General features: G+C 41.8%; 1 protein-coding gene across 2 annotated transcripts in view; it reads left to right on the plus strand.

Annotated features, from left to right (window-relative positions):
* The window catches only part of GXYLT2 (glucoside xylosyltransferase 2), a 29,967-nt gene extending 19,249 nt beyond the window's left edge, over nucleotides 1-10,718 (plus strand). The window contains exons 5-8 of one of the 2 annotated variants that reach the window (XM_073351126.2): nucleotides 276-399; nucleotides 4,313-4,485; nucleotides 5,804-6,006; nucleotides 7,183-10,718. In XM_073351126.2, coding sequence (XP_073207227.1) covers nucleotides 276-399; nucleotides 4,313-4,485; nucleotides 5,804-5,986 — 480 coding nt within the window. In that variant the 3' untranslated portion in view covers nucleotides 5,987-6,006; nucleotides 7,183-10,718. Of the gene's footprint in view, nucleotides 1-275; nucleotides 400-4,312; nucleotides 4,486-5,803 lie in introns of both variants that reach the window. The other variant, XM_073351125.2, reaches the window with a different exon arrangement.
* Nucleotides 10,719-17,527: the final 6,809 nt, after the last annotated feature.

Below are 17,527 nucleotides of genomic sequence, written 5' to 3' on the forward strand. Positions count from 1 at the left end.
GCAGGGGCTGCGCACCATGCCAGTCTGAGACCCAAGTGGTCCTGCTTCCCTGTTCAGCTGAGTAAGACAAGAGCACAGCCCACCCTTCAGTGAGTCCTGCCACTCCACTCCTAGCCAGGCCTAACACTTCCTCACAGTGCTCCTCCTCTCCTCTGGGTACAGGAGGGTTTGGGAGAGTTCTGCATATGTGGGCATGGGCATTAAACTATGACTTTATTACCCTGTTGTTTGGTAAAACATTAACCCGCTTCCTCTGATTACTTTCTGCCTTGTAGAACAGCATGATACCAACAGGCCTGATGTGGGAGGAAATGTTGTACCCATTATACCAAAAGTACAAAAATTACATTACATGGGGAGACCAGGACTTGCTAAATATTATTTTTTACTTTAACCCAGGTATGTAATGATTCCTATTAGTCTCATGCTTGTCTGTAACAAGAGAATGGCTAGACCTTGTATAATCCAAAAATGGGATTGTTATGATTGAAAAATATACATGAGATTGAATTCTGGCCTGAAATGAATAAACCTGAGGTCCTTAGACTGCAATGGGATTTATACCCACTGGGACTACTATGGGCATAAGTGTTGTTGGGACTGGGGCCTACTTCCAGTGCAGATGCCCAACTATATTCTCTAAACTGGAAAGTTTAGAAGAGTTTTCTAGGCATGGTACTAACTGCAGGCTGAATCCTGGGCTGAAGTTAGTCAGGCATGTACTTACTTGCTTTGCTGCATTAGAGCCCAGCTAAGCAACATGTTTGTCTTCATATGCACGGATATTTGTCTGAACCTGAAATTACTCATCTTTGTCCAAATCCATATCTATTTTCTGACATTTGGCTCAACCCCAATATTTATTAAAGGGGTGACAATGTCAAAGCCAACAGATGCAACACTGACTCTGCTCTGAAAAAAATATTTTAAAACTCCTTCCCCCCCCCCCTTGAAAAATCTCTCCCCTTCCTAAACCTGTTCTATAAAGCCAGACCTTCCAATGAGACAACGTTCCAGCTCTTCAGCTGAGTTACCCATCCCGGTGACCTCAGGATGTTTGGATCGTTTGCACTCCCAGCTGTGTTGCGTTTTCTGCTCTCCCTTTTTCCTGCCTGCTCTGGGCCTGTGAACAGGAAGGATATGAAAATCCTACAAGAACTTTTGTTGTCAGAGAGCATGTTAGATACCACACCTGCCCGAGAGAGTGGATAAGAGCAAGCAGAGGGGCAGTGTGACCTACAAATGTGGGCCATGAACACAAGTACGTTTTTTTTGGTTTGGATCTGACTTATGCCCACCAGCTTTGTACAGGGTCTTTTGAAACAACTTGCTCTATTTTTGGCTTTTCACATAGTTCCTCCTGAATTCAGGTCATAGTCACATAGGTGTATGTTTTCAAGCGCCTAGTGATTTTGGGTGCCTCAATTTGAAAGGGGTCTCATTTTCAGAAAGTGCTAAGCACCCACCTGTGAAAATCAGGCCCCTTGAAAGGGCCTCAAGTTGGACTCATAGAATCATAGAATATCAGGGTTGGAAGGGACCTCAGGAGGTCATCTAGTCCAACGCCCTGCTCAAAGCAAGACCAATCCCCAACTAAATCATCCCAGCCAGGGCTTTGTCAAGCCTGACCTTAAAAATATGCACCACCTCCCTAGGTAACGCATTCCAGTGTTTGACTACCCTCCTAGCGAAAAAGTTTTTCCTAATATCCAACCTAAACCTCCCCCACTGCAACTTGAGACCATTACTCATTGTTCCGTCATCAGCTACCACTGAGAACAGTCTAGATCCATTCTCTTTGGAACCCCCCTTCAGGTAGTTGAAAGACTCAGACTTTTCTGAAATCACTACCACTTTTGAAAACTTAGTCCGAAGTTCTGTGGTACGGCCCCTGCTTGCTCGGAAAAGTTGGGACCTTTGTCCGGGACCTGTACCATCATGCTGATATGCCAGTATCCACTCTGATCTGCTTTCGCTTTCCCCTTTTGCCCTAGCATGATCTTGAGCACAGCATAAACATGGAGGTACCATTATTCTGTTCCTTTTTGCCTCTCTGTTCAAATCTTCAGTCAAGTGACAAGGGCTATAATAAAATCCAGACAAAAATCAAAAAATTGAGGCAGGAGAAATGCAAAGCAATAAAACAACTGTTACAACAACAGCTATTTAATGCAGACAGATGCCCTAAATTAGTCTTTTGGTTGCAACAAGTAATAACCTCATAATCCTAGGAAAATGCTAATGTGGCGCAGTCCAAAAACTGTGTACTCATTATTAAAGGTTATAATAGTTTCCAAAAAGAGGCAGACATCCCAAGATACCTGGGCAATATGGCCTTGTGCTGCAGTACCTGGGGAAGGAAAGAAGACGACGCATCTACTTCAAATTCACGATGATCATTTAAAGTGGGAGAGAAAAATGAGAAACCACTTGAATTCTGAGACTAGCAAACTCCTGATTAGCACCACATGTGAATATCCTTCTTCATTCCATAGGCCTTGTCTTTTCCTCACATCTGATAAATACGCTCCTAGGAACTATTTAGTATCTCAAGTATTTTCAGAACAAACAACAAAACTTTCCTTCCCATGCCAGTTTAGAAAGCCCTATTGTAAAGAGCTATCAATTCAAAATCTCAGACATTCGAGAAGGACAATTAATTTATCTACGCCAGCCCACTGCAGCTTTTCCAATGAATTAGCCAGGCATATACCTCGCAATTTTACCTGGGAAAGTATAACCTCTGTCCCCTGAAATAACCCAGCCATGCAAAAGAAACAGTCAGAATCCAGTCAAATAGTCCTTGCAGTACAAAATCCCCAAGGCATCCCTGATATTAATAGACTTGAAGGAGTGACTAGAATCAGCACCTCATTGTGACAGCAAAAGTTGAGCGCTAGCATAGCTGAGTGGTGGGGGAGAGGAGAATGGGCGAGCACCACATGTGAAAACTGATAAGCGACGTGGTGCCCTTGTTCAGAATTAAGGGCCTGGGGAGGAGCTGTGCTTGTGCAAACGCTGAGTGCTGGCATCTTGCTGATAGAGGCCTCGATCTACAGCTCATTGGAGCCAATTGGAGCTCTTATTGACATTCATTGGATTTGGATCAGGCCCGTGCAGCTTCCCCTTCCACTGATTCTAGCACTGAGCGTTTGGCTGGAGCGAAGCATGAGAAATGTCAGGCTGACCAGAATGAGCTCGGAAAAGGGCCGTTGCGACCACCTCCTTCATTGGGTGTGGTGAAGGGGAAAAGCGCTCCTGCTTTTCCCTCTGCCCTCTTAGGAACTCACCTGAGGACCAGTCACAGCTGTACTGGGCAGGATGAGTGGAGCCCCAGGAAAGGCCAAATGAAGTATTCAGTCTTTGGTGCTTACGGTACAGCCGTGATTCTGCCGTCATGGAGCGGGGACCAGTACAGCTCTACTCCCTGGCTGGGAGATGACCCACAGGACTTGTCATGATTTATCGTAGCGTGCTGCAGATGCTGGGAATGTACAGAGTAAATTAAGAGAAGAGGAATAGCAGGAGGAGCCCGTTCATAAGGCACTTTGCAAGTAATTAATTTGCTTTTGGAATTAATCTGGAACTGTAGACGTAACAGACAGAAGGGCTTTGAAACGGGGATTGTATTTCAGTGTGTGTATGGTGGCTTTGTATGTTAGTGACCAACAGATTCCCATGGCAGCATTTGTGAATAAATTATCTCATCGCATGCTCTGGGAATCCATTGTACAACAAATTGTCATCCTTTGGCTTGGCATGTCAACAGCCTAAATGAGAGTTTCAGTGGTAAGCATGGATATTGTTTAAAAGCTTTGTCCCACTGGCTCTAATAGAAGTCAAAATTTAGCCAACCACTACAGATCTGATGCAGGTGATGGTGACTTGCGCTGCCTCCCTCTCATTCCATGGCCTTGCAATTACACAGACACAACTAGAGAGGATGCTGGACGAGGGAGCTACACATTGTGTAGGATCTAGGCCTTGTTCTGTCATTTGTAGCTCTGAAAAGCACCCTTCCTCCCCCCCGCCTTTTTTTTTCTGTCTCCAGTTTCTCTTTCCTCCCAGTTTTGCTATGGGCCAAGTCTCCTATTGTAACAATCCCCAACCCAACAGTGATGGGACTTACACACAGTCATCCCCTGAAGAAAACCCGGTTAGAATTCTAGGCTGTTACCCTGAGTCACTACCAACAAAATGACCGAAAATCTTCCTGACTGACAACCCCACCATTTTCTTAGCAATGTGATTAACTTGCGGTAATTGTTTAGTTCAATGTCTCTCTCTTTCTCTCTCTCATTGATATTGCCAGAGAGTCTCTATGTGTTTCCCTGTCAGTGGAATTACCGGCCCGATCACTGTATGTATGGGAGTAACTGTAAAGGCGCAGAAGAGGAAGGCATATCTGTTCTTCATGGTAATAGAGGCGTCTACCATGATGACAAGCAGCCTACTTTTAAGGCACTATATGAAGTGATACGTGATGTAAGTGTTCTCCTCTTTGGTATTTTTTTTATTTGATACAAAGCAGTGCAAGATGTTATGGCAGAGCCCTCAATGGCCTGAATAGCCCAAGTCTGAGGAAAAGGGTACTGTGTGTATACACAGTGTTCACAAAACACTCTGTGTTGGACTCTTCCACCTCACAGTGTGTGTGTACAAGGGATGGTTGAAACCATCCTCCTCAATGTTAAAACAAACTTCAAATCCTAAGGCCTGGTAAACTGCTTCTGTAGTGTATTAATGGAAACAGGGATTTGAATGAACTCGATCTTACATCCTTAACTACGGTGTTATAACTGTGACTGCACAACTGTTATATGGAGCCTGATCCTGACAGGGCTGAGGACCCTCAAATACTCTTCACCTCCCAGGGGAGTGCAGGGTGCTCAGCACCTTGTAGAATTGGTCCCATGTTTCCATTTTGTGGGATGGAATTCTAACTTCAGACTCTGTGCTGGTTTTTTTGTTAAGTGTTTCAGGGGTTCCTTTTGTTTCTTCTTGAGATGCTGGATTTAGTTCTCTCCCTTTTTTTGTTAATAGAACCTGTGTATAAGTAGCATAAGCCCAGCAAAATATCTTCAGTTACTCTGCCTTTGTGCTACTTAGCAGGCTGCCTACATGTGTCATGGTCTCATGTAGCGACAGGTCTGCATACAGGATAACAGCCTGCTACTGCAGCCAATTAATGAAGTTACTTATAGCTCAAGTGGCATAGGCTTGTGCTTTCAGGGCTGAAGTCCCTGGTTCAGTCTCAGCTGCTGACTCCAGTTGGGGATCTTTACAACAGCCTATCCTTCCACCTCTGAGTAAAGGAGCTGTTTATACATAGTGTTCTGTAGTACCTCAAGGATTGGCATAGAGCTGCTTCAGACAACACTGTGGAAGAAAATCTCTATCAGTGAGCATAAGTGTAAACTCCAAGAACATGCCTGGCTCCAACTGAATTACACTTACCCCCTAGCCTGGGCTTTAAACATGCGGTTTCGGTGAAGCTGGCTGTGCCAGACAACGTGGCTCGGCAGAGCTTTCTGAAAGTCAGTAGTCTTAAATGGATTGACAAGTGGTTTCAATACATTGGAAGTCAGTGGCGACTCAGGAGCAAGCCAGTGCCAATTTCTATAGGGCCTATTCCTGCTCCTTTTTATGGGTTGAATAGTGGCCCTGTGGCCGTTGAGGACATTTAGCTCCCTGTGAATATCTGTGTTACATCTCGCAACTAAAAGTGGTTTTAAACTTTTCAAATGTCATTTATAGCTACTGAAAATAATCGTTTTTCTTCTCTGCTCTCCTCCCGCTTCAGTTTCCCTTTGAAGACAATCTCTTCCAGTCCTTGTACTACCCACTTCAGTCTAAGTTTCTGGATACTGTACACACTTTATGTGGGCGAATTCCACAAGTTTTTCTGAAGCAGATTGAAAAAACGATGAAGAAGGTTTATGAAAATCGTGTCATTGTTCACGTGGGAGCCAACTACAGATACTAAACATAGCTATACTTTATATGGTAATTTTTTCATCCTTGTAGCCAAATCATTTGAGGCAGATAAATTAAAGGGGCACCGTCAGTTTAAAATTCATGTTGTTAACAAAAATTATCTAAATTGGAACAGTTCACAAACGATCATGGTGGATTCTCCATTACTGACCACTTTTAAATCAAGATTGGGTGTTTTTTCTGAAAGATCTGCTCTAGGAATTATTTTGGAGAAGTTCTATGGCCTGTGTAATACAGGAGGTCTGACAAGATTTCCACAGTTGTCCCTTCTGGCCTTGGAATTCATGAATTTCCCTGTTTTATTAATAACTCTTTAAATTATTAAAATGGAATTTTAAAATCCATTCAGACTGCCACTTCTTATGCTCTTTGTTCACTTCCTGCATTTCTCTCCCTTTGAACAAGAAGAATCAATGGTTTGACCGTCCCTAGAATGAGTTTGTTTTTAGTTCTGTCATGTTTAAGTTTAAACACTTCAGGGGAATGTTTGTGTGTTTAAAAACAACTATTTTAATTGGAGGTGTTATTCAGTTGTGGAAACATCTGTATTATATTTTATAAAAAAAATTTTTTTTTCATCCCACAAGATTTAAATTTGGGTCTAGATTTAAATTGACAGCATCACTGACTTAAAAATAGATGCTCAAACCATCATGACAGGCTTAGTTAAACATGACTGTATTAAAGGGAAACCATCTGCTTAGAAATCACTGAAGTGGGGGGGGGGTCTGTTTGTTTACTTTGTGTATTTGACAGCATTTTGTGTCTAGTGAGTATCATTGTTCCCTGGCCTACTTTCCCTGTTTTGTGTGGGCCTTTCACACCGCAACAGGAGGGAGACCCATTAAAGCCACTAAGAAGAACATATGCACAAATATTGGGAGAGGGATGTAGAGATAAGTACAGGACTCGAAACTAGTGTTAACTCACTTGCTGAAAGTACCTAGATTTCAAGTGTCTGTTTTAAATTCCGCTCTCTGTGGGAACATGGTTTTGGTCTTTTTTTCTTCCCATTTTAAATACATTACCTTTTTCTTGGTTTTAATTGTGTTAAAAACAGGCCAAGAACACTGTGAATGAACTGTAGGAAAACATGTACTATTGAACTGTTTTCCCCATTAACCTTCTTTAATTACTACTTACTGCTTGGGAATAATTCCGTACCACTGAAAACCTTTCTTCCAGCACAGCGTTACTGAGAGACAGAGATTGTTGTCTCTGACTGCTTTTTCCAATATGCCAAAAATCCACTTGTTCTTCGACATTAAAAAGAAAAAAATCTCCACATCTCTGCTTGGCACTTTCATCCCTTGAAGTTCAGCATCTCTGCCAGGATTTTAACTAATAGTCTCAAAGTGAAATGGGATACAAGATAGCTTTGATGTTTGTTTTAGTTAAAAATATTTAATTTAGGTTAGATTTCAAAAGCATGTTCATGTTGTAAGTAGTTAGACTGAAGGTTACAGACAGTGTTACACAGCTCATTAAAACTTGCAGTAGTTAAAAGATGCTCAGCAGAAGCTGTAGGAAACCTGAAACTTAGGAAATTTTAAAAGACACTTTGTAAGTGAAAATCTTGAGGGATGTATGCCGTTGAAAGGTTATATTGTTCAGCATGTGGAAGGCAACTGAATAGACTGGCTTACCTTACCTGTTCAGCAGAAAAATCAGCCATCACTTGGAACTGTCTTTTATGTCTAGTATGCAAGGTGTTGAGGGGAAACTATTCTGTAATGAAAAAGTTGCTTTCGACTGCATTATAATATGCATGTAATCCCAGTGGCTTTCCAGGCATACATACTTACCTTGCGTGGCTGGTGTGTGCTAGGGGCATGTCACTGTCATTAGAGTTTAGAACAGGGGCGGGCAAACTTTTTGGCCTGAGGGCCGCATCGGGTTTCTGAAATTGTATGGAGGGCTGGTTAGGGGAGGCTGTGCCTCCCCAAACAGCTAGGTATGACACGGCCCCCGACCCCCCCCTTCTCGCCCCCTCACGGCCCCCCCAGGATTCCTGCCCCATTCAACTGCCCCGTTCCCTGACGGCTCCCCGGGACCCTTGCCCCATCCACCACCACCACCCCCCCAGCTCTCTGTCTCCCTGACCGCCCCCGGACCCCCTGCCGCCTCATCCAACCTCTCCTCCTCCTCTCATTCCTGACTGCCCCCCCCCCGGGACCCCTACCCCATCCAACCACCTGTTTTCCCTGACCACCCCTTCTCCCTGTCCCTTGACTGAGGTTTGCTGGCCGCTAAGGCTGTCAAACAGGCAGGCTGTACGCAGCAGTAAGTGCCTGTGGAAACCTTTTACAAATGAATGGGGTTTGAAAACATATGTGACACCTCCGTAGGCACACTGAGAGAATGGCATGGCATGACACAGAGCAGCACTAGGGAAGTGTCCGAGTAGAGTGAAATGGAAGAGCCCAGAATACCAAACTTGAAGTCCTGGCCCCACTAAAGTCAATGATTTCGCCCCAGGGCTGGACTAGTCTTCAGAAGAGACACAACAGACAAAAGATCAGTTCTTTGACACAAGGCCTAATAGGACCCTCAGCCCCCTTCCCCCCCACGCACACAATTTGCTCATTTCTGGCTCTCATCCTCACATTATCTTATGCTCTTACTGTGTAAGAGATCAAAGTACCTTAACTAGCAATGGACAGAAGCAATCATTCTGACCAGTCTTACAGCTGTCCCTCTTAACGGGGACCAGAAAGGCATTTAAACCCATATAGTGCAGGCTTGAAATATTTAGCATTTTTCTTCAAGCCCCAACTCCTGGAGTCAGATGTTTTCTTCAGAATCTCAGTTTTCATTTAAAAAGAAACGTAAGTTTTTGCCTCTTGTGGTTGTGGAGAAGAGCTTGAAAATGTGACCCGAGTGCACCCTAGCTACTTAAAAGCTAGAAAACAAATAAAAAGAACCCAAAGTGCATTATTTTAAAAGCTTCATGATATTTAAAATACTCCCATGCTGTCTGGGAGCTTGATTCATGATTTTTAAACATTTTGGGGTTGGCAGTCGTGGACACTTAAAAAAAAATAGCTTGATTTCCTAAATCAGAATAAAGCAGACTGTCTGTAGGTCATGTTTGGTTAGATTAGACATCCTCAGAGTATTTCTAAATTGCTCATCTCTGTGGTATCTACAAGCCACAGAAGTTTGTAGAGAAAAAGTTGCCTTGCCCAGAACTTGGAACTCTGCATTTTAGAACAATGCCTCTCATATACAGCAGCAGAGTTGCTAACTCACAGACGCTTAGTAGCTTATGATTCAGTCCATTATGATTCAGGCGAACTTGGAACCATGGGAACGTATTTGTAATGAAGGAATCCAATAAGATACTATAGTTAATAACAGAAAAAAGCATTATTACTTATAAAGTTATTGGAGATTAAAACAGTGTTTACAGGAGGTGCTATATTTTTATAAAGAACAATATTATGTTAACTGTTGTATAAGGTATATGAAGTATACATTTTAACGTGAAAATAGCTTTCAGTGTAATGTGAAGGCGATTATGCAGGAAAAAGTACCTTTTTTTTGGTATTTTTCTGAAAAAATTGAGCTGTAATTTGAAAACTCCAAAGCCTTTTTTTTTTTAAAGTTACATAATTTTGTTTTTTCATGCTGACTAGAATTATTAATTTATATTTTACTACTGCTTCCAAAAAACATTTATCTTAATTTCAACAGCAGTTGGTTTTAATATTAAGCTTACTTTAATCACACTCCATACGCATCGCTAATTACTTGTAATTTAGCCTCATTTATTTTAATAATGGAACTATGTAAATACTTATGTAGGATTTATATATTTTTTCCTCCCCTCATATGTACTATTATTGTATTGGTAACTAAAAAAAAAGCAACAAAACAGAATACCATTTTTCATGTACCACACTAAGCAATGACACCATAACGTATTAGCACTAAAAGAGGGAACACCAAAATATTTATCTGTAGATGAATACAAATTCATTCTTTGGCACATTCAGAGTGTTTGTAACCCAGATTTCATGAAGAAAAATTCATCTGCTGTATTCAGAACAGTGTGGTACCGTACAGCCTAAAGAACTGTGCGCTAGTTATTTGAACACAGGCTGTGATCCTGCAAAGACTTACGCATGTGCTTAAACTTTTCACACTGTGAGTAGCCCCATTGCAGTCAGTGGAACTACTCGGAGTGTATAAAAAGAAGCATGTGCCTAAGTGTTGGCATGATCTGGGCTATAATGCTCATTTCCAGGTTTTAAATTTGCTGTGCTGTACTTGAACTTGCTAAAGTTATACAAATAAGGGCCTGACACTGAGCGGTGCTGAGCACCTCCTTTCAGCCCTAAGCCTTTTAAGGAAGTGTCAGAATAAAAATACACATTATACAGTGAGGAACTGCCAGTGGGGGAGGCATTTGTTTGCACCATTTTATAATGTGAGGGATTTTTGGCTATTTGACTGCACCTGGCAAAGTGAGCTAGATAGCTTTGCTATAGTTTCTGTTCTTTACAGGTGGAAACTGGAAACCATTTTTGGTGTGCGTGTGCACGTGTGTATGTGTGTAAATAATTATGATCAATTTCTGTATCATTTAAATGCTTGTATATTTTTATCTGACAAGTGCACCAATTGTTTATAGCTCCCAAGGAGGCATCGCAGTGCATTTCTATGTTTAAGATTCTTTGGCTTACAGTATAAATAAATGAACTTTTAAGCAAACTCCACATTTTCATGTCTGTTTTTGTTTTTGTTTTTGTTTTTGTTTGTTTTTTTGTTTAAATCAGAACAAATTAAAAGGATCACAGTAATAGGTCTCGTTACTTTAAGGACCATATTTTGCCCTACCACCTACATGCACAACACAATGGAGGTTTGGCAGTAGCTGCGTATTACAGTGTAGTTATGCAGTTCTGTATTAGGCTGTTCTTAATATGTTGCATATTTACTATAAATGATCAATTTCTGTTAACTTATTTTCAACAATAAAGTTATAGTTTGAAGTACAAAACCTTATTCTTCCATAACATGCTTTAAGACTAAAACATAAGATTTTGTTGGTTTTTCAAATTACATTTTGTGGATTTTTTTTTTTTTTTTAAAATGTAGCAATGAAGACTAAATCCTAAATGTTCCAGGTCAAACTGCCCCCCTAATACATCTGTGTAGTCCCATTGGACCAAATACACCTGCAGAGTTGCACCCTCTTTCACCAACAATGAATTTGGCCCACTGACCTCAAGGGATTGTATGTGCATAACTGAGGGCACATTGGGCACTTAATCTGTATTATGTCTTCTCCCCCCACCCCCCTCTTGTTTATTTCAATCATATTCTTTTTCTTAGGGAGCTAGCTTGTATAAAATTGACATCAGACCTCAATGAACTTTCTTTTGAATACATTTCTGCCTTGTAAATTCTTTGTTATGCTGTGTGTCTTTAAAGGTCTTATCTGTTCAAGATAAATGGCATGTGCAGGGATTTGGCCTAAAGGGAAATTTGTCCTCTGCTAGCGCTCATTGAATTTAACAAAGAAAATTGGACCTGTTCCAGCAAGATAATAACTAAATATGGCTACTGAAAGGGACTAAATATATGCATTTCCTTCATAATAACAAGAGACCCTGTTCCTTTCTCACTTGACTTAGTGGTATGACAGAAGATGTGTATTCACTGTAAAACAAGTTCTTAGTTTCATATTAAGTAAAATAGTAGAGATCTTCAGTTGTACATGTACTTGCAGGATTCAGTATAATTTCTTTTCCTTTCCCTACTGATTCTGCATTACCCTGTGTTGTCTTTCCTTGTAGTATCTGCCTTCTTATGAACTCAATCTCTGTACCATCACTACTGGGTTTGAATTGGCTTCCCTGGTACTTCTCTGCAGGACAGAAAATTACCAATCTTTCTGCAACCAGACCAGTATCTGTATGGTGAGGTCTCCTTTTTGGAAGGCGATAAAGGCAATCAGATACTGTTCTATGGCATTGCTCATTTGTATTGCACGTTGGGCCTACTCCTCCTTTTAAAGTCAAGGACAGAACTCCTAATGACTGTAGTGAGAGCAGGATTGGGCCAATTATGTAATAAAGTGGTTCTCTGTTGACTGCTAATGGTTGAAGAGTGCTTTCCGGCCGTCCACAGGTATTAACCAAGCCATAGGGAATTGAGGTGTCGAGAGCGTGGATGGATCCATTAGAAGGTTGTAAAGGAACAATGTGTTCCACCGAATGGAAAGACTGGAGAAAGGCTCGTGTTAGTTTGATTAGCAATCTCCAGCACTTTGCTTTCAAATGTGAATATGGGTATTTTTTGTCATGGGAAGAGCTAGTCAGAACAAAAGATTTTTTTCATTGAAGTATGCTGTCTTATCAAAGCTGAAAGTTTTGCAGAGAACAGTTGTTCTCAAACTACAAGTCAGGACCCCAAAGTGGGTCACAACCCCATTTTAATGGGGTCACCAGGGCTGGTGGTAGACTTGCTGGGACCCAGAGCCGAAGCCTGAGCCTGAGGGTAATGGGGATTAGGTTACAGGCCCCCTCACCTGAGGCTGAAGGCTTTGGCTTTGCCATTGCCACTTCCCCCCGAGGTGGTGGGGCTTGGGATTCCCCTCCACCCCCCCGCCTGAGGCATCAGGGCTGGGGTGGACTCAGGCTTCAGTCCCTCCTCCTGGGGTCGTGTAAATTTTTGTTCTCAGAAGAGAGTGGCAGTGCACTGAAGTTTGAGAGCCGCTGGCAGAGGTGCATCGGTTCTGATTACATTTTGAATGGGAAGGGTTTTGAGGTCCAGGGTGGGCTCTCCAGAAAGAGTGAAACTAAATGAGAACCTGACCTGTCCATTCCAAAAACAGATGTTTTGACACGGTTCTATTTTGATGCAATTGTGTTTTACAGAAACACTTAAGGTTTGTTTTCATTCCAGTATGGAACAAAACCAAACCTTGAAAGTGCCGCAAAATGGAATTATCGTTCTTTAGCCAGCTCTAGTCTTGGGCACTTGGACCAACAAAGCCAGATCTGTAGCTTTAATTCCATCTGAGCAATATCTAGCTGTACATCATATTGTCTGTGTAGTTGCGCTCGCTTACCCTTAGAGGGCGCCTCTGGCTGGCTGCCTCTGACTCCAGTTCTTCTGGGGCTCCACCCTTTGGCCAAGTCACAAAGTTCAAACCCCTTCCAGAGTATCCTGGACAAGTTCAAATTAATCTGGATAATTCTTTCGTCCCCTTGGGCTACTGAAGTGGTGGTCTTGTACTTGTAAAAATTTGTTTCGGACCTTCCCTTTCAGGAGCCTGCATTGCCCTGATTATCATTGTCTGTTACCCTGCCCTGGGCCAGAGAGACTAATCTTTCCTCAACTGAGCTCCTACAGTTTACTTAGTATGGCTTAGTTCTGCCCCTTCTGTCTGGGAGCCAATTAGCTACTCACCTCCAAGTGCAGAAGAGCATGCCTAACTGGGTGTATTTGTTAGTCTTGTAGGTAATGGGGGTTAAGTCCCATCTCAGTTCAATTGCACACAGGAGTACACTTACCAAAATGTGATTTAGGACTTTGCTAAATGCTACGGGAGATAATAAACTCTTCCTCCTCCGCATTTGAAACAATTTGCTAAATTTTTCCATTCATTTCTTCTGAGTATTTGGATAGTTATTGGTTGTCAAGATCAATTTTTGTTTTTAAAATGTCTTCTTCGTAGGTACTAACAAATTTCAAAGGGCAGAGGATATAACATGGAACTTTCAGCCCAGCTTCAGATCCTAACAAAATACCTGTTCTAATCACCATTTAAATGTTTTACAAATGATGCTGCTATGCCAGAGAAACGAAAGTGCTCCTGAAAATGCAACTACAAACTCGGCACTAAACGGTATTTCATTTACTAACACATTATTATTATTATCTGGAAAGCAGTTGTCCTCACTGGTTCCTCCTGGACAGGATTGTGAGATGTATGCAAATCCATACTGTACTATAAAGCGATTCAAGAATTTCAGGGTCGCGTTAGTCATTTAATGCAATGATAAATTGGCATTTCCCATCTGAAAACTGAATGAGCAGAAAGGTTTTTTCTATAAACCTGAAGAATTTATGAAAAATGCCTTGTGTTGCACAATAATAATTCATAATATCTTTCAGCGGAGGATCTAGTGCTTTACCATTTTATCCCCATTTTATAGATTTAATGTTATGTGACTTACCCAAGGTAACACTGAGTTACGCACGTATGGACTTGTTTACACAGACAAATTGTACCACTGTAACTATACCAGCACAGTTAAAGTGGTATGAGCCCCTTAGTGTAGACATAGCTGTAGCAGTAGAAATGGGCTTATTCCCATAAGAAAAAGGGGATAAGCTGTCCTGTTTAAGCACACTTGTACTAGTGTTCTTGCATCTACACTTGAGGTTATACCAGTAACTATAGGGAAACAAATCATTACATCCCTAACTGAAATTCTTACACAGGTACAAAATCTGTGTGTAGACCAGGCCTTAGTGACAGAACTGACAACAGACTCAGTCCGCTACTCTAACCACTAGATGTGCTGCCGTCGTCCCTCCCACGGTGTGATGGCAGGGAGCCAGACAACTCAGGAATGTGATGGTATGGTTTCTATATTTCATGGAATGAATGTCACAGTATCCTAAGCAAGGTCCCTTTTACTATGGATCATGCAGCCAGGCAAATGACTGCGTCACTTTGCTTTTGTAAAGTTGTTCATAAATCTACTTTGTGCCATGCAAATGGCCAGCTGAAGGCTATGGAACGTGACTTCCAAATGGGGGAGGGCGGCACGGAAAGCAGCTCAAAGAAAACTGACTGATCCCCTGCTGGGGTGGATCTTCGGACTTATTGCAAAGCAAGTGCCTTCTCCAGCTACACATCTCCAAGCGTAGGGCTCGTTTTGGTGCACCTTAATAAATCCTGAGTGGAGCTGGGGCAGGCTAACCTGGACCCCTACTTCTGCACACATTAAAGTCTTCAAGTGGGAATGGTACAAGTCTAGGTTTTAACTTGAATGGCACCCTGGTTCATGATAGCTCCCTGTAAGAGGTTTTCCGTTTCCTAGGTTGGGGTATGGAGGGGAGGAAAGCTTGTGGCAGCTGGCTGTGTGGAGAGAGACAGTTCTTCCGGCATGTGCTTTGCTATTGACTGCTAGTAAATGTGCATTAGAGAATGTGGATATAGTGTACTTACATTTTAAGAAGGCCTTTGACAAGGTCCCCCACCAAAGGCTCTTAAGCAAAGTAAGCTGTCATGGGATAAGAGGGAAGGACCTCACATCTTCCCTGAGTGCAGATCTGGTCGCCCCATCTCAAAAAAGATATATTGGAATTGGAAAAGGTACAGAAAAGGGCAACAAAAATGATTAGGGGTATGGAACGACTTCCATATGAGGAGAGATTAATGAGACTGGGACTTTTCAGCTTAAAAAAGAGACAGCTAAGGGGGCATATGATAAAGGTCTATAAAATCATGACTGGTGTGGAAAAAGTAAATGTGTTGTTTACTTCTCACAACACAAGGGGTCACCAAATGACATTAATAGGCAGCAGGTTTAAAACAAACAAACAAAAGGAAGGATTTCTTCTGACAATGCACAGTCAATCTGTGGAACTCCTTGCCAGAGGATGTTGTGAAGTCTAAGACTATAACAGGGTTTAAAAAAGAACTAGATAAGTTCATGGAGGATAGGTCCATCAATGGCTATTAGCCAGGATGGGCAGGGATGCAAAACCTTGGTCTGAAGTGTCCCTAGCCTCTCTTTGCCAGAAGCAGGGAATGGATCACTTGATGATTACCTGTTCTGTTCATTCCCTCTGAAGCACCTGGCATTTGGCCACTTTCGGAAGACAGGATACTGGGTAGATGGTCTGACCCAGTATGGCCGTTCTTATTTTGCTATGAACTTGTTCGCCTATCTCTGCGGTATACACTCCTGGATTAATTGATATTACATCAATTAGTTACAGAGTCTTTCAGTGTACTAATCAATTTTAGTTCAGACTAAATTGAAGTGCCACACACCTTGCTGTCACACTCTAATGAATTAAATTATTCTAGGTCAGGTCAAAGATCCCTAGATACCTAATCTGAGCTTGATTAACTAAAAGCAAAGGTAACTGCTGGGCACATGCCTTACATCATTTTAATCAGTTAGGCCTATTGATGATCATGCTGTGCCTTGGGAGTTCTCCAGTGTATAATTCCATGGAACCTTTAAAAAGTCTTACAATGCTAGGACTCAAGAAGCAGACTTTCTACTGCTGCTGGGGGACAACTACACACCTTCCACCCCAGGTAGGACAAACCTTCGTCCCTGACAGGATGATTCCAGAGGATCTCATAGCACTGAGTTTCTGTCTTTTTCCCTTCCATTTAGAGCATGATCTGGCCATAATATTGTCACTCTTCGGTTAGGTCACTCTAAACTGCCTTAGTATTAATGGGCACGTGAAACCTGGGAGTGAGTGATCTCCTACAAATCAAAAAACTGCAATATCTCAGCACAATAAGGCTCAAATATGCAGTCTTAATTGTGCATTGCCTCACTAGGGGAAGTTAGAGCCCAATTCTGCCCTCTGGCATATGGGCATAATGAATTCCTATCAGGCCAAAGTCTGCTCTGGAGTTACAAAAGTGTAATCCCACTCCCTGTGTGCAGAGATGGATTAATATTATCACATATGGGGCCTGATCCTTCATTCTCTGGGCACTCAAAATTCTCACACAAGTGGGAGTTTTGGGTTTCCAAGGAAAGTAAGATCAGCTCCAGTCATGGTTTGTTTTCCTGTTTGTATTAAAATTCTAGTATTAAAAAAAAAAATCACAAAAACAAAGTTACATGTAATGAGTAAGTGAAAACGAAATGGGTTTTTGTCAAGTTTTTTTATTTTCTTTACTTTAAAATGTATTGAATCAGCTTTACGCCTAAACTTAAGGGGTCAATAAACAACCATTCAAAATCCTTGATCTTACACCTGGATTCACACATGTTGAAAAAATCAGCAACATGCACCATATGAAAATAGAAGGTAAGAATTCTCAACCGTGTGGTAATTACCGTTGGACGAAATTGCTTTGCTGGAAAAACAAAACCTGGGGTAGAAAACAATTTGACATGAAAGAAAGTCTCATCACTGTAATATTGTGTGACTAGCAACAAACATACCTGCCAAAATAGAAAAGGAGGTGCAGTGTGCTTAACCCTCCGTAAATACTCAAAAAGCAACACAAGAGGAGCTCATACAAAGCATAGCCACATTCTGCACATATGATCTCTCTACTCCAAGGATCTAAAAGCACTTCACAAAGAAGGGAAAATATCATACCCATTTTACAGATAAGGAAGCTGATGTCCAAATGGGTTAACTCAAGGTCACACAACAAATCAATGGCAGGGCCTGTTATGTGCTTTATATATTCCAGCTGGGATTTTATTTGAATATGTCTCCATTTCAATTTTTTTTAAATATCCCACTTTCTCACCTTTTGTTTAATTGTCCTCCCGCCTTCCCCCCCCCCCATTTTTTT

This window comes from Lepidochelys kempii, chromosome 7 (assembly GCF_965140285.1).
Source record: "Lepidochelys kempii isolate rLepKem1 chromosome 7, rLepKem1.hap1, whole genome shotgun sequence".
Taxonomy (NCBI): domain Eukaryota; kingdom Metazoa; phylum Chordata; order Testudines; family Cheloniidae; genus Lepidochelys; species Lepidochelys kempii.